The sequence below is a fragment of the Bombina bombina genome, chromosome 6, assembly GCF_027579735.1.
Source record: "Bombina bombina isolate aBomBom1 chromosome 6, aBomBom1.pri, whole genome shotgun sequence".
Taxonomy (NCBI): Eukaryota; Metazoa; Chordata; class Amphibia; order Anura; family Bombinatoridae; genus Bombina; species Bombina bombina.
Genome location: NC_069504.1, coordinates 1,129,681,974 through 1,129,706,840, shown reverse-complemented (window position 1 = coordinate 1,129,706,840; position 24,867 = coordinate 1,129,681,974). Strand labels below are relative to the sequence as shown.

At 40.2% G+C, this 24,867-nt stretch overlaps 1 protein-coding gene across 6 annotated transcripts in view; it reads left to right on the top strand.

Moving 5' to 3' along the window:
* Positions 1-24,867, top strand: part of C2CD5 (C2 calcium dependent domain containing 5) — a 584,106-nt gene that overhangs the window by 245,223 nt on the left and 314,016 nt on the right. For 3 of the 6 annotated variants that reach the window (XM_053719102.1, XM_053719106.1, XM_053719105.1), the window contains one exon: positions 8,582-8,767. In XM_053719102.1, the coding sequence (XP_053575077.1) occupies positions 8,582-8,767 (186 nt within the window). The remainder of the gene's footprint in view (positions 1-8,581; positions 8,768-24,867) is intronic. The other 3 variants (XM_053719104.1, XM_053719107.1, XM_053719103.1) reach the window with 2 other exon arrangements.

Genomic DNA, 24,867 nt, shown 5'->3' with positions numbered 1-24,867 from the left:
ATAATCTTGGGGAACGTTTATAAAACGGCAGGCACTGTATTGGACACCTTTTTCAGTCAGGGGGCCTTTCTAGTCATAGACTGAGCCTCATTTTCGCGCCATTAATGAGCAGTTGTTTTTTGAGAGCAGGGCATGCAGATGCATGTGTGAGGATCTAAGAATCTCTGAAAAAGCTTTTAGAAGGTGTCATTTGGTATTGTATTCCCCTCAGGGCTTGGTTGGGTGTTAGCAAAGACTGTATCTGGGACTGTATAGGGGTTAAATTGAAAAACGGCTCCGGTTCCGTTATTTTAAGGGTTAAAGCTCTGAAAATTGGTGTGCAATACTTTTAAGGCTTTAAGACACTGTGGTGAAAATTTGGTGATTTTTGAACAATTCCTTCATACTTTTTCACATATTCAGTAATAAAGTGTTTTCTGTTTGAAATTTAAAGTGACAGTAACGGTTTTATTTTAAAATGTTTTTTGTGCATTATTGACAAGTTTAAGCCTGTTTAACATGTCTGTACCTTCAGATAAGCTATGTTCTATATGTATGAAAGCAAATGTGTCTCCCCATTTAAATTTATGTGATAATTGTGCCATAGCGTCCAAACAAAGTAAGGACAGTACTGCCACAAATAATGATATTGCCCAAGATGATTCCTCAAATGAGGGGAGTAAACATGATACTACATCATCTCCTACTGTGTCTACACCAGTTTTGCCCATGCAGGAGGCCCCTAGTACATCTAGTGCGCCAATACTTATTACCATGCAACAATTAACGGCTGTAATGGATAACTCCATAGCAAATCTTTTATCCAAAATGCCTACTTATCAGAGAAAGCGCGATTGCTCTGTTTTAAACACTGAAGAGCAAGAGGACGCTGATGATAATTGTTCTGTCATACCCTCACACCAATCTGAAGGGGCCATGAGGGAGGTTTTGTCTGAGGGAGAAATTTCAGATTCAGGAAAAATTTCTCATCAAGCTGAACCTGATGTTGTGACATTTAAATTTAAATTAGAACATCTCCGTGCACTGCTTAAGGAGGTGTTATCTACTCTGGATGATTGTGACAATTTGGTCATTCCAGAGAAATTATGCAAGATGGACAGGTTCCTAGAGGTTCCGGTGCCCCCCGACGCTTTTCCTATACCCAAGCGGGTGGCGGACATAGTAAATAAAGAGTGGGAAAAGCCTGGCATACCTTTTGTTCCTCCCCCTATATTTAAGAAATTATTTCCTATGGTCGACCCCAGAAAGGACTTATGGCAGACAGTCCCCAAGGTCGAGGGGGCAGTTTCTACTCTAAACAAACGCACTACTATTCCTATCGAAGATAGTTGTGCTTTCAAAGATCCTATGGATAAAAAATTGGAAGGTTTGCTTAAAAAGATTTTTGTACAGCAAGGCTACCTTCTACAACCAATTTCATGCATTGTTCCTGTCACTACGGCAGCGTGGTTCTGGTTCGAGGAACTAGAAAAGTCGCTCAGTAGAGAAACTCCATATGAGGAGGTTATGGACAGAGTTCACGCACTTAAATTGGCTAACTCTTTTATTTTAGATGCCGCTTTGCAATTAGCAAAATTAGCTGCAAAAAATTCAGGGTTTGCTATTGTGGCGCGCAGAGCGCTTTGGCTAAAGTCTTGGTCAGCGGATGTGTCATCCAAGACAAAATTACTTAACATTCCTTTCAAAGGTAAAACTTTATTTGGACCTGATTTGAAAGAGATTATTTCAGACATCACTGGGGGAAAGGGCCACGCCCTTCCACAGGATAGGTCTTTTAAGGCTAAAAATAAGCCTAATTTTCGTCCCTTTCGCAGAAATGGACCAGCCTCTAATTCGGCATCCTCTAAGCAAGAGGGTAATGCCTCACAACCCAAACCAGCCTGGAAACCAATGCAAGGCTGGAACAAGGGTAAGCAGGCCAAGAAGCCTGCCACGGCTAACAAGACAGCATGAAGGAGTAGCTCCCGATCCGGGACCGGATCTGGTGGGGGGCAGACTCTCTCTCTTTGCTCAGGCTTGGGCAAGAGATGTTCAGGATCCTTGGGCGCTAGAAATAGTTTCTCAAGGTTATCTCCTGGAATTCAAGGAACTACCCCCAAGGGGAAGGTTCCACAAGTCTCACTTATCCTCAAACCAAATAAAGAGACAGGCATTCTTACATTGTGTAGAAGACCTGTTAAAGATGGGAGTGATACACCCAGTTCCAAGAAAGGAACAAGGAATGGGATTTTATTCCAATCTGTTCGTAGTTCCCAAAAAAGAGGGAATGTTCAGACCAATTTTGGATTTGAAGATCCTAAACAAATTTCTCAGGGTACCATCGTTCAAAATGGAAACTATTCGAACGATTCTACCCACCATCCAGGAAAGTCAATTTATGACTACCGTGGATCTAAAGGATGCGTACCTACATATCCCTATCCACAAGGAACATCATCAGTTCCTAAGGTTCACTTTTCTGGAAAAACATTACCAGTTTGTGGCTCTTCCATTTGGATTAGCCACTGTTCCAAGGATTTTCACAAAGGTGCTAGGGTCCCTTCTAGCGGTTCTAAGACCAAGGGGCATTGCAGTAGTACCTTACTTGGACGACATTCTAATACAAGCGTCGTCCCTGTCAAAGGCAAAGGCTCATACGGACATCGTTTTAGCCTTTCTCACATGTCACGGATGGAAGGTGAACAAAGAAAAGAGTTCTCTGTCTCCGTCAACAAGAGTTCCCTTCTTGGGAACAATAATAGATTCCTTAGAAATGAGGATTTTTCTGACAGAGGTCAGAAAATCAAAACTTCTAAGCTCTTGTCAAGTGCTTCATTCTGTTCCTCGTCCTTCCATAGCGCAGTGCATGGAAGTAATAGGATTGATGGTTGCAACAATGGACATAGTTCCTTTTGCACGAATTCATCTAAGACCATTACAACTGTGCATGCTCAAACAGTGGAATGGGGATTATACAGACTTGTCTCCAATGATTCAAGTAGATCAAAAGACCAGAGATTCACTCCGTTGGTGGCTGACCCTGGACCATCTGTCCCAGGGAATGAGCTTCCGCAGGCCAGAGTGGGTCATTGTCACGACCGACGCCAGTCTAGTGGGCTGGGGTGCGGTCTGGGAATCCCTGAAAGCTCAGGGTCTATGGTCTCGGGAAGAGTCTCTTCTCCCGATAAACATTCTGGAACTGAGAGCGATATTCAATGCTCTCAGAGCTTGGCCTCAACTAGCAAAGGCCAAATTCATAAGGTTCCAATCAGACAACATGACGACTGTTGCGTATATCAATCATCAAGGGGGAACAAAGAGTTCCTTGGCGATGAAAGAAGTGACCAAAATAATTCAATGGGCGGAGGATCACTCCTGCCACTTGTCTGCGATCCACATCCCAGGAGTGGAAAATTGGGAAGCGGATTTTCTGAGTCGTCAGACTTTTCATCCGGGGGAGTGGGAACTCCATCCGGAAATCTTTGCCCAAATAACTCAATTATGGGGCATTCCAGACATGGATCTGATGGCGTCTCGTCAGAACTTCAAGGTTCCTTGCTACGGGTCCAGATCCAGGGATCCCAAGGCGACTCTAGTAGATGCACTAGTAGCTCCTTGGACTTTCAACCTAGCTTACGTATTCCCACCGTTTCCTCTCATTCCCAGGCTGGTAGCCAGGATCAATCAGGAGAGGGCCTCGGTGATCTTGATAGCTCCTGCGTGGCCACGCAGGACTTGGTATGCAGACCTGGTGAATATGTCATCGGCTCCACCATGGAAGCTACCTTTGAGACAGGACCTTCTTGTTCAAGGTCCATTTGAACACCCAAATCTGGTATCCCTCCAACTGACGGCTTGGAGATTGAACGCTTGATTCTATCAAAGCGTGGGTTTTCAGATTCGGTGATAGATACTCTGGTTCAGGCCAGAAAACCTGTAACTAGAAAAATTTACCATAAAATATGGAAAAAATATATCTGTTGGTGTGAATCCAAAGGATTCCCATGGAATAAGATAAAAATTTCTAAGATTCTCTCCTTTCTTCAAGAAGGTTTGGAGAAAGGATTATCTGCAAGTTCTCTAAAGGGACAGATCTCTGCTTTATCTGTCTTACTACAAAAAAGACTGGCAGCTGTGCCAGATGTTCAAGCATTTGTTCAGGCTCTGGTTAGGATCAAGCCTGTTTACAGACCTTTGACTCCTCCCTGGAGTCTATATTTAGTTCTTTCAGTTCTTCAAGGGGTTCCGTTTGAACCCTTACATTCCATAGATATTAAGTTACTATCTTGGAAAGTTTTGTTTTTGGTTGCAATTTCTTCTGCTAGAAGAGTTTCAGAATTATCTGCTCTGCAGTGTTCTCCTCCTTATCTGGTGTTCCATGCAGATAAGGTGATTTTGCGTACTAAGCCTGGTTTTCTTCCTAAAGTTGTTTCTAACAAAAATATTAACCAGGAGATAGTTGTACCTTCTTTGTGTCCGAATCCAGTTTCAAAGAAGGAACGTTTGTTACACAATTTGGACTTTGTCCATGCTCTAAAGTTCTATTTAGAGGCTACCAAAGATTTCAGACAAACATCTTCCTTGTTTGTTGTTTATTCTGGTAAAAGGAGAGGTCAAAAGGCGACTTCTACCTCTCTTTCCTTTTGGCTTACAAGCATCATCCGATTGGCTTATGAGACTGCCGGACGGCAGCCTCCTGAAAGAATCACAGCTCACTCCACTAGGGCTGTGGCTTCCACATGGGCCTTCAAGAACGAGGCTTCTGTTGACCAGATATGTAAGGCAGCGACTTGGTCTTCACTGCACACTTTGCCAAATTTTACAAATTTGATACTTTTGCTTCTTCGGAGGCTATTTTTGGGAGAAAGGTTTTGCAAGCTGTGGTTCCTTCCGTTTAGGTGACCTGATTTGCTCCCTCCCTTCATCCGTGTCCTAAAGCTTTGGTATTGGTTCCCACAAGTAAGGATGACGCCGTGGACCGGACACACCAATGTTGGAGAAAACAGAATTTATGCTTACCTGATAAATTACTTTCTCCAACGGTGTGTCCGGTCCACGGCCCGCCCTGGTTTTTTAATCAGGTCTGATGAATTATTTTCTCTAACTTCAGTCACCACGGTATCATATGGTTTCTCCTATATATATTTCCTCCTGTCCGTCGGTTGAATGACTGGGGTGGGCGGAGCCTAGGAGGGATCATGTGACCAGCTTTGCTGGGACTCTTTGCCATTTCCTGTTGGGGAAGAGAATATCCCACAAGTAAGGATGACGCCGTGGACCGGACACACCGTTGGAGAAAGTAATTTATCAGGTAAGCATAAATTCTGTTTTTTAAAGTAAATGCATCTTGCACATCCTTCCTAGGACCAGTAACAGAACAAATTACAATTTTAGCACATTCGCCCATCCCTATTGCTAACTTTAACTCATTCATTTATTCTAATATACATTGTAACAAAATGGTTAACCTTTAACTAAAGTCTGTCATGTTAAGTAATGATAGATCCACTGGGATCCATACGTTTTTTTCCAGGGACAGTAAATATATAGTGTAGAATAATTCCCTTAAAAGACCAATATTCAAGTGTCTTTCTCTCTTTAAGATTCTCCTGTAAGCTTGTGCTTCGTTATGAAATATTCATGCATTAGTTCAAGTGTCACCACAAGCTGCATCTCCGTTACCAGAGTAGCACGGCCTCTCATGTCTATAAAAACTATAGATAATAATTTATTCCATATTGATAAAAATGTTATATACATGTGTATATATGTGTGTGTGTGTGTGTGTGTGTGTGTGTGTGTGTATTATGGCTGCACGATTATGCAATTTAAAAAAAAATAAAAAAAATTCTCTGTTCGTCATGAAAACGGAGGCGGAGAGGAAGGATAAGAATCAATTAAACAACCCCCATGTTTTCTTGGACAGTCACTCTTCTAAATGACTAACACATGAAGCAGTGTGCATTGTACTACCTTAACTGCACTTAGAAGCACAAATCATGCTGCTGGACAGTCAGCACTTTTCAGGTTTCTCCATGCACTCTGCTTCATATGTTACTCATACCACAGCTAGACGAACTGCCCAAGAAAACATGGACAATGTCGTAAGAACTGGCCAGTTAATTTCATTTCAATTAGCTTTGTATGTGTTGAGTTCACTTGTTTGTATTATGTACTCTTAACTGTTCTTAGTGTTCTGTTATGTACTACAGAATTGCTGTGTGATGTAATATGACAGGCTGCAGGATGTCAGGATTGACCTTGTCAATGCCATATCCCTCATGTTTGTCTTGACAGTCACTCATATAAATTAATAACAAATGCAGCAGTGTGTGCATTGTACTACCTTTACTGCATGTATACACAAATCATACTGCTGTAAAGTCAGCACTTTTCAGGTTTCCCCATGCTTACACTGCTTCATATGTTAATCGTACCACAGCTAGACTGACTGCCCAAGTAAACATGACAATGTTGTGTCTGAAGACCTAAGAACTGGCTAGTGTCTACTATGTAACCACAGCACAGGCAGCTAATTTTATTTGAACTATTTTGTGGTTTGTATTTTTATGCTCCCAGAGTGTATTGGACATTGAAAAACATGTTCATTAAGATTCTGTAGTGTTAATAAAAAAAAATTATTGAAAAATTAAGGTGTTATAGTCAGTTATAAGAAAAGCACAATTAAAATCGCAATCGCGATTTTTTGGGTCCAAAATTTCAATTTTCATTTTTGCCCATATCGCCCAGCCCTAGTGTGTATGTGTGTGTATATGTATGTGTATATGTGTATATATATACAGTATATATATATATATATATATATATATATATATATATATATATATATATATATATATATATGTGTGTGTGTGTGTGTGTATGTATGTGTGTATATATACAGTCGTATGCAAAAGTTTAGGCACCCCTGACAATTCCCATGATTTTCATTTATAAATAATTGGGTGTTTGGATCAGCAATTTCATTTTGCTCTATCAAATAACTGAAGGACACAGTAATATTTCAGTAGTGAAATGAGGTTTATTGGATTAACAGAAAATGTGCAATATGCATCAAAACAAAATTAGACAGGTGCTTAAATTTGGGCACCCTTGTCATTTTGTTGATTTGAATACCTGTAACTTCCTAGCACTGATTAATTGGAACACACAATTGGTTTGGTGAGCCCATTAAGCCTTGCACTTCATAGACAGGTGCATCCAATCATGAGAAAAGGTATTTAAGGTGGCCAATTGCAAGTTGTTGTTCTCTTTGACTCTCCTCTGAAGAGTGGCAACATGGGGGCCTCAAAACAACTTTCAAATTAGCTGAAAACAAAGATTGTTCAACATTATGGTTTAGGGGAAGGCTACAAAAAGCTATCACAGAGATTTAAGCTGTCAGTGTCCACTGTGAGGAACATAGTGAGGAAATGGAAGGTCACAGGCACAGTTCTTGTTAAGGTCAGAAGTAAAATATCGGAGAGGCAAAGGATGGTGAGAACGGTCAAAAACAGCCCACAGACCACCTCCAAAGACCTACAACATCATCTTGCTGCAGATGGTGTCACTGTGCATCGTTCAACAATTCAGCGTATGGGAGAGTGATGCGGAAGAAGCTTTTTCTGCACACACACCACAAATAGAGTCGCTTGAGGCATGCAAACGCACATTTGGACAAGCCAGCTTCATTTTGGAATAAGGTGCTGTTGACTGATGAAAAAAAGATTAAATTATTTGGTCATAACAAGGGGCATTCTGCATGGCGACAAAAGAACACAGCGTTCCATGACAAACACTTGCTACCCACAGTAAAATTTACTGGGTGCTCCATCATGCTGTGTGGCCAGTGCCGGTACTGGGAATCTTGTTAAAGTTGAGGGTCGCATGGAATTTCACTCAATATCAGCAGATACTTGAGAATAATGTTGAAGAATCAGTCACAAAGTTGAAGTTACGCAGGAGCTGGATATTTCAACAAGACAACGACCCAAAACACTGCTCAAAATCTTCTCTGGCATTTATGCAGAGGTGCAAGTACAATGTTCTGGAATGGCAATCCCAGTCTCCAGATATGAATATCGTTGAAAATCTGTGGGGTGATTTAAAGCGGGCTGACCATACTCGGCAACCATCAAACCTAACTGAACTGGAGATGTTTTGCAAGGAGGAATGGTCCAGAATACCTTCATCCAGAATCCAGACACTCATTACAGGCTATAGGAAGCATCTAGAGGCTGTTATTTCTACTAAAGGAGGCTCTACTAAATATTATTGCAATATTTCTGTTGGGCTGCCCAAATTTATGCACCTGTCTAATTTCGTTTTGATGCATATTGCACATTTTCTGTTAATCCAATAAACCTCATTTCACTACTGAAATATTACTGTGTCCTTCAGTTATTTGATAGATCAAAATAAAATTGCTGATTCAAACACCCAATTATTTATAAATGAAAATCATGGAAATTGTCAGGGGTGCCTAAACTTTTGCATATGACTATATATGTATATATGCACACACATTTGTTTGTTTGTTTTTGTTATTTTTGGTGTTTATGTTGACTAAAACATTTCCTCCTATTTTCTCTCCTTCCCACAGTGAAGAAGTCTGTATACTGTCAGCATCGGGTACAGCTGCTGTTCTGAACCCTAGATTCCTGCAGGAGTCCGTCCCTGAAAGCGGTCTGGAGCAAAGGTTATCTTGGCAGCCAGGATTCTTAATAGGGTCAGAGAAGGGAGAGGTTGATTTTTTCCTTCAGAACCAGGATAGTTCTCCTCCGCTAGGGTAGGTCACACTGATTAAAGTCCAGGGTGCAGGACAACCACTTATCTTTTTATAACTAACAACAACAGAGGTAATTCATCTCTGTGCCGTTTGAACCTGCCCTGTATTTTGGGTTAATACACTGGCAATATTTAGAGGGGCAGCCCTGCCTGAAGTTGTAAAAAAATCGTGTGACATAAAGCAGACACCACCATAGCTCAGCCACAGTGTTTCTGAACAGAACTTATATTTATTAAAGAACCAACCAGTGTCCTGTTGGCACAAGTGATAGCGCTGGTTACTGCTTTTCTGGGCATGTTTGCGCCATAATATGTCTATTAAATGGACACTGTACTCAGACATTTTTTTTATTTCATATCAAAGTGCTGCAGTAAAATATGTAATTTTTTTGCTTTCAAATTCAAGCTGCAATTAACCCCTTAAGGACCAGCGACGTAGCCTGTATGTCACTGGCCTTTTTTTGGGACTTGATTGTTTTATAGCGCGGTCTTGCCACCAGCGTAGAGACTGCTCTATTCCTCAAAGCCTGCTGGAGGGAGGGCATTAATAGCGTGTTCTTGCTAGACTTGTGCTATTATGTCCTGAAAAAACCCTTAACAACCAGTGACATACAGGGTACATTGTGGTCATTAAGGGGTTAATAGAGCTATATCAGTTGTACACTTGCAGCTAACTGGCTAATAGACACTTCCTGCTAATTCTCATTGTCTAATATGCACTTCCTGATAATGCTTATTGGCACTTACTGCTAATGCTCATTGGTTATTAGGCACTTCCTGCTAATGGGTTATTAGGTACTTCCTGCTAATTCTCATTGGCTTATAGACCCTGCTAATGCTAATTAGTTACTGCTAATGCTTATTGGTTATTAGGCACTTCCTGCAAATGCTCATTGACTAATAGGCACTTCCTGATAATGCTTATTGGCACTTACTGCTAATTCTCATTGGCTTATAGACCCTGCTAATGCTAATTAGTTAATAGACACTTCCTGCAAATGTTCATTGGCTAATAGGCAATTCCTGCTAATGCTAAATAGGCACTTCCTGCTAATGCTAAATAGGCACTACCTGCTAATGTTAAATAGGCACTACCTGCTAATGCTAATTGGTTAATAGGCACTTCCTGTGAATGCTACATAGGCATTTCCTGTGAATGCTACATAGGCACTAACTTCTAATACTAATTGGTTAATAGTCACTTCCTGCTAATACTTATTGGTTAATAGGCACTTCCTGCTAATACTTATTGGTTAATAGGCATTTCCTGCTAATACTTATTGGTTAATAGGCATTTCCTGCTAATGTTTATTGGTTAATAGGCACTTCCTGCTAATATTACTAGGCACTTCCTGCTCTTTCTAATTGGTTAATAGGCACTTCTTGCTAGTGCTCATTGGCTAATAGTAACTTCGTGCTAATGCTCATTGGCTAATAGAAACTTCCTGCTAATGCTTATTAATAGGCACTTCCTGCTCTTGAGAGTTAATAGGCATTCCCTGCTAATGCTAATTGGTTAATAGGCACTTCCTGCTAATGCTTATTGGTTAATAGACACTTCCCTCTAATTGGCTAATAAGCACTTCCTGCATATGCTCATTGTCTAATAGTCACTTCCTTCTAATGCTTATTGGTTAATAGGCACTTCTTGCTAGTGCTCTTTGGCTAATAGGCACTTCCTGCTCTTACTAATTGGTTAATAGACACGTCCTGCTCTTACTAATTGGTTAATAGGCACTTCCTGCCCTTGCTAATTGGTTAATAGGCACTTCCTGCTCTTGATGATTAATAGGCATTTCCTGCTAATGCTAATTGGTTAATAGTCACTTCCTGTGAATGGTAAATAGGCACTTCCTGCTAATGCTAATTGGTTAATAGGCACTTCTTGCTAGTGCTCTTTAGCTAATAGGCACTTCTTGCTAGTGCTCTTTAGCTAATAGGCACTTTTTGCTAGTGCTAATTGGCTAATAGTCACTTCCTGCTCTTGCTAATTGGCTAATAGGCACTTCCTGCTAATGCTAATTGGTAAATACATAGGCACTTCCTGCTCTTGATGATTAATTTGCATTTCCCGCTAATGCTAATTGGTTAATAGACACTTCCTGCTAAGGCTTATTGGTTAATAGGCACTTCCTGCTAATGCTAATTGACTAATAGTCACTTCCTGCTCTTGCTAATTGTTTAATATGCACTTTCTGCTAATGTTAATTGGTTAATAGGCACTTCTTGTTAGTGCTCATTTGCTAATAGTAACTTCCTGCTAATGCTTATTAATAGGCACTTCCTGCTCTTGAGGGTTAATAGGCATTCCCTGCTAATGCTAATTGGTTAATAGCCACTTCCTGCTAATGCTTATTGGTTAATAGACACTTCCCTCTATTTGGCTAATAAGCACTTCCTGTTTATGCTCATTGGCTAATAGGCACTTCCTGCTAATGCTAATTGGTTAATCGGCAATTTTTGCTAGTGCTCTTTGGCTAATAGGCACTTTAACCTAATGCTCATTGGCTAATAGTCAGTTCCTGCTCTTACTAATTGGTTAATAGGCACTTCCTGCTCTTACTAATTGGTTAATAGGCACTTCCTGCTCTTAGTGGTTAATAGGCACCTCCTGTACCTACTAATTGGTTAATAGGCTTTTCCTGCTTTTGCTAATTGGTTAATAGGCACTTCCTGCTAATTCTAATTGGTTAAGTCACTTCTTGCTAAGGCTTATTGGTTAAAAGGCACTTCCTGTGAATGGTAAATAGGCACTTCCTACTAAAGCAGGCTTTTCCTGCTTTTGCTAATTGGTTAATAGGCACTTCCTGCTAATTCTAATTGGTTAAGTCACTTCTTGCTAAGGCTTATTGATTAAAAGGCACTTCCTGTGAATGGTAACTAGGCACTTCCTACTAATGCTAATTGGGTAATAGGCTAGTGCTCTTTGGCTAATAGGCACTTCCTGCTCTTGCAAATTTGTTAATAGGCACTACCTGCGAATAGTAAATAGGCACTTCTTGCGAATGGTAAATAGGCACTTCTTGCGAATGGTAAATAGGCACTTCCTGCTAATTCTAATTGGTTAATAGGAACTTCCTCCTATTGTTTATTGGCTAACAGTCACTTCCTCCTAATGCTCATTGGCTAATAGGCACTTCCTGCTCTTGCTAATTGGTTAATAGGAACTTCCTGCTCTAGAGGATTATTATTTTATTTATTTATTTATTTATAAAATATTTTACCAGGAAGGATACATTGAGATTTCTCTCGTTTTCAAGTATGTCCTGGGATCACAAAACATTGCATTGATACAATAGGGTACAATAAAATACAAAAACAATAATAAAAATACACATTATATGCAAACATTTAACATAGAGCAGGTATGAAATATTTATCCATGACAGGAGCATTCTGTTTTGAGATATGTATAGAGGGATCTCTTAAAGGATTTTAGGCTTGGGGAAGTTTTTAAAGTGTGAGGGAGGTCATTCCATAATTGTGGCGCTCTGTAGGAAAAGGAGGATCGAGCTGCTTTTTTTTTGTATTGAGGCAAGCTAAATAATGTGCTGTTATTGGATCGGAGGTTATAGGAGGTGGGAATAGCAGGGGAGAGCATTCTGCTCAGGTAGGGTGGGAGCTTCCCAGAAAGGCTCTTAAAGACAAGGCAGGAAAGATGGAGGGTGCGTCTGGATTCTAGCGACAGCCAGTTTAGTTCTTTTAGCATGTCACAATGGTGGGTCCTGTAGTTACATTGTAGCACAAAGCGGCAGAGCGAGTTATATAACGTATTTAGTTTATTAAGGTGAGTTTGCGGAGCAGGTGCATATACTATGTCCCCATAATCCAAGATAGGCATCAGCATTTGCTGTACAATCTTTTCCTTTACTGTAGGGCTGAGGCAAGATTTGTTTCTGTACAGGGCACCTAGTTTTGGATAAAGTTTAGAGGCAATTTTTTCTATGTGGAGTCCAAAAGATAGATTGGGGTCTAACAACATACCTAAGTATTTAAAAGAGTGGACTGCGGTCAGCGTGCAATTGGATTTTGTTTTGATGCGAAGATGGGAATTTTGTAATTTATGTATTTTAGGTCCCATTCCAAAGATCATTGTGACCGTTTTGTCAGTGTTTAGGAAGAGTTTGTTTTTCGAGATCCACTTTTCTACCTCTGTGAACTGGTCTTGGAGCACTGTTTCAAGCTGCAGCAGATCAGATTTGTTTGCATAGATTACCGTGTCGTCTGCGTACATGTGTACAGTTGAGGATTTGCAGACATTAGGCAAATCATTTATAAATAATGTGAATAGTAGGGGGCCGAGAATGGAACCTTGGGGAACACCACACGTGACTGGGAGAGGGAGGGAGTCAATGTTAGAGACAGAGACATATTGTGATCGATCCGATACATATGATTTAAACCAGGTTAACGGGTGATCAGCAATACCAGAGTTTTTTAGTTTGAGAAGTAGTAGGTCATGGTCCACTGTGTCAAAAGCCTTTGCAAAATCAAGGAAAATAGCTCCAGTTAGGTCTCCTTGTTCCATGGCAGTTTGGATGTCGTTGCAAACTTTTAGGAGGGCAGTTGTAGTGGAGTGATTCGGTCTGAAACCTGATTGATCAGGGGTCAGATAGTTAGAAAGTTGGTAATACTCGCATAATTGCGTATGGACGCATTTTTCTAGGATTTTTGACAATACAGGGAGCAGTGATATAGGACGATAGTTAGAAACCAAGGTTAACTCCCCACTTTTATGAATAGGCACTACTCTTGCAGTTTTCCAGAGTTTGGGTATGTATCCAGACACCAAGGATTCGTTAATTAGGGTTGCAACAGGCTTAGCAATTGCCGGCGCACTGAGCTTCAACAGCATTGCTGGGATTTGATCAGGTCCTGACTGGTTTTTCATTTTTAGATTATCGAGGTGTTTCTTAATGACATTGAAGGGTACAGGTCTAAAATTGAACTTTTCTATATTGGGTCTTTGCTGTTTTAGTGGGGCCTGATCCACATTTGTAGCTTCAGGATGCGTGCCATTTATTAGTTTGTCAATCAGGGTGGTGGAGCATCCTACAAAATAATTGTTAAAGGCATTTGCTACTTCTAAGGGGAGTTGCAGGTTTTGGTTATCCACATTGACAGTAGAGGGTTGGGAGTGGATTGGTGGATTTTGTAAGTTATTTATGAGTTTCCAAAACTTTCTAGGGTTACATATATTATTGTTCAGATTTTCACAGAAATATTGCGCCTTAGCCAATTTTGTTTGTTTAGTACATATATTTCGCCATTTTCTATATACACAGTGATCATTCATAGAGCCAGTATGCTTGAACTTTGACCACAATGAATCCCGAAATTGGTACATTTGAATGAGGTCAGCTGTGATCCAATTCAAGTGTGCTCCTTTTACTCTCACCTTACGCAGCGGTGCATGTAAATTCCAAACTTGTAGGAGTTCAGACTGAAAGAATTCAACTGCAGAGTCTAGATCTGGGATTAGGTTTAATCTGTGCCAGGGGAGGTTCTTGATGTCATTTAGAAATGATTGAAGATTAAATTTTTTGAAGGACCTGGTGATTGTAACCTTGGGAGAGGATTTAGTTGCCTTTATTTTGCGCACGCAGTACACTAAGCAGTGGTCACTGAAATTGTTAGGGAGAACACCTGCCTCCTGGATTCGGTCGGGAGAAGTGGAGAGAATCCAGTCGAGCAGGGTATGATTATGGCTTTTGATGTTTATGCGAGTTGGGGAGGAGATTAATTGCGTTAGATGCAAAGATTTAAACAGCGAGCGACAACTGTTATTTTTTGGATTCAGCCAATCGATGTTAAAATCTCCAAAAACCAAAATTTAACTTTTTGGGTTTTGAGTTATGGATTCACTAAGGAGCTGTGCTATGTCCGAAATGGAATGCACAGGGGAGCTTGGTGGGCGGTAGATTCCTGCAACAATGATTGATTTACTGCACGGGATCTCAATTTTGCCAGAAAGGAAATCAAAGGTGGCAGGAGAGCTAGATTTTTGTAAGGGGGTGAACTTTGTGGAATTGTCAACATAAATTACAATGCCACCTCCCCTCTTTGCTCTATCATTTCTATGGCATGAATATCCATGTATTGCAATGGCAGAGTCAGGTATTTTGCGGGTTAGCCACGATTCAGAGATCACAATGATTTTGGGTTTGTATTGTAAACACCAAGCTTGCAGTGCATCAATTTTCGGTAGTAAGCTGCGGATATTACAGTGCACAAAGGAGAGGCCTTTCTTAGCTGGAAGGCTAGGAATGGAATTTGTTAGGGGACCAGGGTTAGACTCTACGTCATTTGCAAGGGCAAGTAACATAAGGAATAGGAATTTGGAAATCATTTTTGATTGGCCATATAGTGAATGTGATACTTTATAATATTGTGAGGTGGGGGTAGGAGGGTTATTTTTTATAACCCTCCACCAGCACTCAGCAGATAAGTTACAGCAACAGAGCAGGCCATGATGTATGATAATTTGTTTTCCAGTTTGAGGTGTGTGCTTATGGCGGTTATTATGTGAACCAAATTGGAGTGAGAAAAGGGTTATCATGAATAACAGTAAGGATATATTTGGATTCATGTTAGTGGTATGAGGTGTGTAGATAAAAAATAAAAATGAAAAGTATATACACTATTGATGTGTGATATATAGCTATATGTAGGAAGAGAGGGTATTTCTTTCATGTAATTAACAAGAGTCCATGAGCTAGTGACGTATGGGATATACATTCCTACCAGGAGGGGCAAAGTTTCCCAAACCTTAAAATGCCTATAAATACACCCCTCACCACACCCACAAATCAGTTTTACAAACTTTGCCTCCAAGGGAGGTGGTGAAGTAAGTTTGTGCTAGATTCTACGTTGATATGCGCTCCGCAGCAAGTTGGAGCCCGGTTTTCCTCTCAGCGTGCAGTGAATGTCAGAGGGATGTGAGGAGAGTATTGCCTATTGAATGCAGTGATCTCCTTCTACGGGGTCTATTTCATAAGGTTCTCTGTTATCGGTCGTAGAGATTCATCTCTTACCTCCCTTTTCAGATCGACGATATACTCTTATATTTACCATTTCCTCTACTGATTCTCGTTTCAGTACTGGTTTGGCTTTCTACAAACATGTAGATGAGTGTCCTGGGGTAAGTAAGTCTTATTTTCTGTGACACTCTAAGCTATGGTTGGGCACTTTATTTATAAAGTTCTAAATATATGTATTCAAACATTTATTTGCCTTGACTCAGAATGTTCAACTTTCCTTATTTCCAGACAGTCAGTTTCATATTTGGGATTATGCTTTAATTATCAATTTGACTTTTTTCCCTGTGGGCTGTTAGGCTCGCGGGGGCTGAAAATGCTTCATTTTATTGCGTCATTCTTGGCGCGGACTTTTTTGGCGCAAAAATTCATTTCCGTTTCCGGCGTCATACGTGTCGCCGGAAGTTGCGTCATTTTTTTGACGTTATTTTGCGCCAAAAATGTCGGCGTTCCGGATGTGGCGTCATTTTTGGCGCCAAAAGCATTTAGGCGCCAAATAATGTGGGCGTCTTATTTGGCGCCAAAAAATATGGGCGTCGCTTTTGTCTCCACATTATTTCAGTCTCATTTTTCATTTGCTTCTGGTTGCTAGAAGCTTGATGTTTGGCATTTTTTTCCCATTCCTGAAACTGTCTTATAAGGAATTTGATCTATTTTGCTTTATATGTTGTTTTTTCTCTTACATATTGCAAGATGTCTCACGTTGCATCTGAGCCAGAAGATACTACAGGAAAACCTCTGCCTGCTGGATCTACCAAAGCTAAGTGTATCTGCTGTAAACTTTTGGTAGCTATTCCTCCAGCTGTTGTTTGTATTAAATGTCATGACAAACTTGTTAATGCAGATAATATTTCCTTTAGTGATGTACCATTGCCTGTTGCAGTTCCCTCAACATCTAAGGTGCAGAATGTTCCTGATAACATAAGAGATTTTGTTTCTGAATCCATAAAGAAGGCTTTGTCTGTTATTTCTCCTTCTAGTAAACGTAAAAAGTCTTTTAAATCTTCTCTCTCTACAGATGAATTTTTAAATGAACACCATCATTCTGATTCTTTGGACTCTTCTGGTTCAGAGGATTCTGTCTCAGAGATTGATGCTGATAAATCTTCATATTTATTTAAGATGGAATTTATTCGCTCTTTACTTAAAGAAGTACTAATTGCTTTAGAAATAGAGGATTCTAGTCCTCTTGATACTAATTCTATACGTTTGGATAAGGTTTTTAAAGCTCCTGCGGTTATTCCAGAAGTCTTTCCTGTTCCTAATGCTATTTCTGCAGTAATTGCTAAGGAATGGGATAGATTGGGTAATTCATTTACTCCTTCTAAACGTTTTAAGCAATTATATCCTGTTCCGCCTGACAGATTAGAATTTTGGGACAAAATCCCTAAAGTTGATGGGGCTATTTCTACCCTTGCTAAACGTACTACCATTCCTACATCAGATGGTACCTCGTTTAAGGATCCTTTAGATAGAAAAATTGAATCTTTTCTAAGAAAAGCTTATCTATGTTCAGGTAATCTTCTTAGACCTGCTATATCATTGGCTGATGTTGCTGCAGCTTCAACCTTTTGGTTGGAAACTCTAGCGCAACAAGTAACAAATCGTGATTCTCATGATATTATTATTCTTCTCCAGCATGCTAATAATTTCATCTGTGATGCCATTTTTGATATTATTAGAGTTGATGTTAGATTTATGTCTCTGGCTATCTTAGCCAGAAGAGCTTTATGGCTTAAGACTTGGAATGCTGATATGGCTTCTAAATCAACTCTACTTTCCATTTCTTTCCAGGGAAACAAATTATTTGGTTCTCAGTTGGATTCTATTATTTCAACTGTTACTGGTGGGAAAGGAACTTTTTTACCACAGGATAAAAAGTCTAAAGGTAAAAACAGGGCTAACAATCGTTTTCGTTCCTTTCGTTTCAACAAAGAACAAAAGCCTGATCCTTCGTCCTCAGGAGCAGTTTCAGTTTGGAAACCATCCCCAGTCTGGAATAAATCCAAGCCTGCTAGAAAGGCAAAGCCTGCTTCTAAGTTCACATGAAGGTACGGCCCTCATTCCAGTTCAGCTGGTAGGGGGCAGGTTACGTTTTTTCAAAGAAATTTGGATCAGTTCTGTTCACAATCTTTGGATTCAGAACATTGTTTCAGAAGGGTACAGAATTGGTTTCAAGATGAGACCTCCTGCAAAGAGATTTTTTCTTTCCCATGTCCCAGTAAATCCAGTGAAAGCTCAAGCATTTCTGAATTGTGTTTCAGATCTAGAGTTGGCTGGAGTAATTATGCCAGTTCCAGTTCCGGAACAGGGGATGGGGTTTTATTCAAATCTCTTCATTGTACCAAAGAAGGAGAATTCCTTCAGACCAGTTCTGGATCTAAAATTATTGAATCGTTATGTAAGGATACCAACGTTCAAGATGGTAACTGTAAGGACTATATTGCCTTTTGTTCAGCAAGGGAATTATATGTCCACAATAGATTTACAGGATGCATATCTGCATATTCCGATTCATCCAGATCATTATCAGTTCCTGAGATTCTCTTTTCTAGACAAGCATTACCAATTTGTGGCTCTACCGTTTGGCCTTGCTACAGCTCCAAGAATTTTCACAAAGATTCTCGGTGCCCTTCTGTCTGTAATCAGAGAACAGGGTATTGTGGTATTTCCTTATTTGGACGATATCTTGGTACTTGCTCCGTCTTTACATTTAGCAGAGTCTCATACGAATCGACTTGTGTTGTTTCTTCAAGATCATGGTTGGAGGATCAATTTACCAAAAAGTTCTTTGATTCCTCAAACAAGGGTAACCTTTCTGGGTTTCCAGATAGATTCAGTGTCCATGACTTTGTCTTTAACAGACAAGAGACGTCTAAAATTGATTACAGCCTGTCGAAACCTTCAATCTCAATCATTCCCTTCGGTAGCCTTATGCATGGAAATTCTAGGTCTTATGACTGCTGCATCGGACGCGATCCCCTTTGCTCGTTTTCACATGCGACCTCTTCAGCTCTGTATGCTGAACCAATGGTGCAGGGATTACACGAAGATATATCAATTAATATCTTTAAAACCGATTGTTCGGCACTCTCTGACGTGGTGGACAGATCACCATCGTTTAATTCAGGGGGCTTCTTTTGTTCTTCCGACCTGGACTGTAATTTCAACAGATGCAAGTCTCACAGGTTGGGGAGCTGTGTGGGGATCTCTGACGGCACAAGGAGTTTGGGAATCTCAGGAGGTGAGATTACCGATCAATATCTTGGAACTCCGTGCAGTTTTCAGAGCTCTTCAGTTTTGGCCTCTTCTGAAGAGAGAATCGTTCATTTGTTTTCAGACAGACAATGTCACAACTGTGGCATACATCAATCATCAAGGAGGGACTCACAGTCCTCTGGCTATGAAAGAAGTATCTCGAATTTTGGTTTGGGTGGAATCCAGCTCCTGTCTAATCTCTGCGGTTCATATCCCAGGTGTAGACAATTGGGAAGCGGATTATCTCAGTCGCCAAACGTTGCATCCGGGCGAATGGTCTCTTCACCCAGAGGTATTTCTTCAGATTGTTCAAATGTGGGGGCTCCCAGAGATAGATCTGATGGCCTCTCATCTAAACAAGAAACTTCCCAGGTATCTGTCCAGATCCCGGGATCCTCAGGCGGAGGCAGTGGATGCATTATCACTTCCTTGGAAGTATCATCCTGCCTATATCTTTCCGCCTCTAGTTCTTCTTCCAAGAGTAATCTCCAAGATTCTGAGGGAATGCTCGTTGTTCTGCTAATAGCTCCGGCATGGCCTCACAGGTTTTGGTATGCGGATCTTGTCCGGATGGCATCTTGCCAACCATGGACTCTTCCGTTAAGACCAGACCTTCTGTCTCAAGGTCCTTTTTTCCATCCGGATCTGAAATCCTTAAATTTAAAGGTATGGAGATTGAACGCTTGATTCTTGGTCATAGAGGTTTCTCTGACTCCGTGATTAATACTATGTTACAGGCTCGTAAATCTGTATCTCGAGAGATATATTATAGAGTCTGGAAGACTTATATTTCTTGGTGTCTTTCTCATCATTTTTCTTGGCATTCTTTTAGAATACCGAGAATTTTACAGTTTCTTCAGGATGGTTTAGATAAGGGTTTGTCCGCGAGTTCTTTGAAAGGACAAATCTCCGCTCTTTCTGTTCTTTTTCACAGAAAGATTGCTATTCTTCCTGATATTCATTGTTTTGTACAAGCTTTGGTTCGTATGAAACCTGTCATTAAGTCAATTTCTCCTCCATGGAGTTTGAATTTGGTTTTGGGAGCTCTTCAAGCTCCTCCGTTTGAACCTATGCATTCATTGGACATTAAATTACTTTCTTGGAAAGTTTTGTTCCTTTTGGCCATCTCTTCTGCTAGAAGAGTTTCTGAATTATCTGCTCTTTCGTGTGAGTCTCCTTTTCTGATTTTTCATCAGGATAAGGCGGTGTTGCGAACTTCTTTTGAATTTTTACCTAAAGTTGTGAATTCCAACAACATTAGTAGAGAAATTGTGGTTCCTTCATTATGTCCTAATCCTAAGAATTCTAAGGAGAAATCATTGCATTCTTTGGATGTTGTTAGAGCTTTGAAATATTATGTTGAAGCTACGAAATCTTTCCGTAAGACTTCTAGTCTATTTGTTATCTTTTCCGGTTCTAGGAAAGGCCAGAAAGCTTCTGCCATTTCTTTGGCATCTTGGTTGAAATCTTTAATTCATCTTGCCTATGTTGAGTCGGGTAAAATTCCGCCTCAAAGAATTACAGCTCATTCTACTAGGTCAGTTTCTACTTCCTGGGCGTTTAGGAATGAAGCTTCGGTTGACCAGATCTGCAAAGCAGCAACTTGGTCCTCTTTGCATACTTTTACTAAATTCTACCATTTTGATGTATTTTCTTCTTCTGAAGCAGTTTTTGGTAGAAAAGTTCTTCAGGCAGCGGTTTCAGTTTGAATCTTCTGCTTATGTTTTTTGTTAAACTTTATTTTGGGTGTGGATTATTTTCAGCAGGAATTGGCTGTCTTTATTTTATCCCTCCCTCTCTAGTGACTCTTGTGTGGAAAGATCCACATCTTGGGTAGTCATTATCCCATACGTCACTAGCTCATGGACTCTTGTTAATTACATGAAAGAAAACATAATTTATGTAAGAACTTACCTGATAAATTCATTTCTTTCATATTAACAAGAGTCCATGAGGCCCACCCTTTTTTGTGGTGGTTATGATTTTTTTGTATAAAGCACAATTATTCCAATTCCTTATTTTATATGCTTCGCACTTTTTTTCTTATCACCCCACTTCTTGGCTATTCGTTAAACTGATTTGTGGGTGTGGTGAGGGGTGTATTTATAGGCATTTTAAGGTTTGGGAAACTTTGCCCCTCCTGGTAGGAATGTATATCCCATACGTCACTAGCTCATGGACTCTTGTTAATATGAAAGAAATGAATTTATCAGGTAAGTTCTTACATAAATTATGTTTTATTCTATAGGGTTAAGTAGAAGGAAGGATGTGCTGATCAGTGGTTGCAGCTGTCATTTAAGGAGAATGAAATAAGTGTGGGAGACTATCTATAAAGGAAGAAATGAGCCTGGGGTGGGTGGGGTGAGGGGCAGGGTGGGAGGGAAACTATCTTGCAGGATCTACCTTTTTGCAAAGCAGGGGCACAGCTGAGATAAGTTCTGTATTTTCTTGCAAGGCTTGGGTAGATATGTTTAAAAATCAGACTAAAGGAGAGAGATAAATTAGCGTCAGATTGGGCTGCAAACATTTAGAGGAATGGGGAGGGAATATCTATGAACATTTGAGCTAAGGGTCATAAAAGCAAAAACACAGGGAAAGTTAAAATTACAGAGATAACACAGAGGTATTCATGTAGGGGAATAAAACCATTAAAGTCCAAAAAAGATACATGGCCTTAGCTGATTAAACTAACTTTTAACATAATGGTCAGACATAATGGTAATAAAATATGCATTTTAAATCATAAAAAGAAAACAATAAATAGCCAATACATATAACAATACACACATCAGAAAATAACAGGGTAGGTTAAATATAATGATATAACTATCTTGCAGGATCTACCTTTTTGCAAAGCAGGGGCACAGCTGAGATAAGTTCTGTATTTTCTTGCAAGGCTTGGGTAGATATGTTTAAAAATCAGACTTTTTGCAAAGCAGGGGCACAGCTGAGATAAGTTCTGTATTTTCTTGCAAGGCTTGGGTAGATATGTTTAAAAATCAGACTTTTTGCAAAGCAGGGGCACAGCTGAGATAAGTTCTGTATTTTCTTGCAAGGCTTGGGTAGATATGTTTAAAAATCAGACTTTTTGCAAAGCAGGGGCACAGCTGAGATAAGTTCTGTATTTTCTTGCAAGGCTTGGGTAGATATGTTTAAAAATCAGACTTTTTGCAAAGCAGGGGCACAGCTGAGATAAGTTCTGTATTTTCTTGCAAGGCTTGGGTAGATATGTTTAAAAATCAGACTTTTTGCAAAGCAGGGGCACAGCTGAGATAAGTTCTGTATTTTCTTGCAAGGCTTGGGTAGATATGTTTAAAAATCAGACTTTTTGCAAAGCAGGGGCACAGCTGAGATAAGTTCTGTATTTTCTTGCAAGGCTTGGGTAGATATGTTTAAAAATCAGACTTTTTGCAAAGCAGGGGCACAGCTGAGATAAGTTCTGTATTTTCTTGCAAGGCTTGGGTAGATATGTTTAAAAATCAGACTTTTTGCAAAGCAGGGGCACAGCTGAGATAAGTTCTGTATTTTCTTGCAAGGCTTGGGTAGATATGTTTAAAAATCAGACTTTTTGCAAAGCAGGGGCACAGCTGAGATAAGTTCTGTATTTTCTTGCAAGGCTTGGGTAGATATGTTTAAAAATCAGACTTTTTGCAAAGCAGGGGCACAGCTGAGATAAGTTCTGTATTTTCTTGCAAGGCTTGGGTAGATATGTTTAAAAATCAGACTTTTTGCAAAGCAGGGGCACAGCTGAGATAAGTTCTGTATTTTCTTGCAAGGCTTGGGTAGATATGTTTAAAAATCAGACTTTTTGCAAAGCAGGGGCACAGCTGAGATAAGTTCTGTATTTTCTTGCAAGGCTTGGGTAGATATGTTTAAAAATCAGACTTTTTGCAAAGCAGGGGCACAGCTGAGATAAGTTCTATTAGGCATTTCCTCCTAATGCCAATTGGTTAATAGGCACTTCCTGCGAATAGTAAATAGGCACTTCTTGCGAATGGTAAATAGGCACTTCCTGCTAATTCTAATTGGTTAATAGGCACTTCCTCCTATTGTTTATTGGCTAACAGTCACTTCCTCCTAATGCTCATTGGCTAATAGGCACTTCCTGCTCTTGCTAATTGGTTAATAGGAACTTCCTGCTCTTGAGGATTATTTGGCATTTCCTGCTAATGCTAATTGGTTAATAGGCACTTCCTGTTCTTGCTAATTGGTTAATAGACACTTCCTGCCAATGCTCATTGTCTAATAGGCACTTCCTGCTAATTCTAGTTAATTAATAGGCACTTCCTGCTCTTAAGGGTTAATAGACCAATGATGATTGGTTAATAGACATGTCCTTCTAATGCTATTTGGTTAATAGGCACTTCCTAGTAATGCTTATTGGCTATTAGATACTTTCTGTTTATGCTGGTTGACTGGTACTTCCTGCTAATTGACACTAAGACAATGTGCATTAGTCAGAAGTGCACAACTGATACTAGTACATTAGTTTAAATCCAAGCAGCATTTATGTCATATTTCTCTTGTAAAGGTGTATCCAGTCCACGGGTTCATCCATTACTTGTGGGATATTCTCCTTCCCAACAGGAAGCGGCAAGAGGACTCCCACAGCAGAGCTGTCTATATAGCTTCTCCCCTAACTGCCACCCCCAGTCATTCTCTTACAGCTCTCGACAAGAAAGGAAGTATCAAGAGATATGTGGTGACTTAGTGTAGTTTTTATCTTCATTCAAGAGTTTGTTATTTTTAAACGGTACCGGCGTTGTACTGTTTTACTCTCAGGCAGAAATTGGAAGAAGAATTCTGCCTGGAGGTTTGATAATCTTAGCGGTTTGTAACTAAGGTCCATTGCTGTTCTCACACATAACTAAAGAGTATGGAAAGAAAACTTCAGTTGGGGGGACGGTCTGCAGATTACCTGCTTTGAGGTATGTTCAGTATATTTTTTTCTAGAGAACGGCAAGCTTCCTCGTTACGGGTCCAGGTCCAGGGATCCCAAGGCAGCGCTGATAGATGCTCTAGCAGCGCCCTGGTCCTTCAGCCTGACTTATGTGTTTCCACCGTTTCCTCTGCTCCCTCGTCTGATTGCCAAGATCAAGCAGGAGAGAGCTTCAGTGATCTTGATAGCTCCTGCGTGGCCACGCAGAACTTGGTATGTAGATCTGGTGGACATATCATCCTTTCCCCCATGGACTCTGCCGCTAAGGCAGGACCTTCTACTTCAAGGTCCCTTCAAACATCCAAATCTAATTTCTCTGCGCCTGACTGCTTGGAGATTGAACGCTTGATTCTATCAAAGCATGGTTTTTCTGAGTCGGTCATTGATACCTTAATTCAGGCTCGAAAGCCTGTCACCAGGAAAATCTATGATAAGATATGGTGTAAATATCTTCATTGGTGTGAATCCAAGGGTTACTCATTGAGTAAAGTCAGGATTCCTAGGATATTATCCTTTCTCCAAGAGGGATTGGAGAAGGGATTGTCAGCTAGTTCCTTAAAGGGACAGATTTCTGCTCTGTCTATTCTTTTGCACAAACGTCTGGCTGAGGTTCCAGACGTCCAGGCGTTTTGTCAGACTTTGGTTAGAATCACGCCTGTGTTTAAACCTGTTGCTCCGCCATGGAGTTTAAATTTAGTTCTTAAAGTTCTTCAAGGGGTTCCGTTTGAACCTTTGCATTCCATAGATATTAAACTTTTATCTTGGAAAGTTCTGTTTTTAGTAGCTATCTCCTCGGCTCGAAGAGTTTCGGAGTTATCTGCTTTACAGTGTGATTCCCCTTATCTAATTTTCCATGCAGATAAGGTA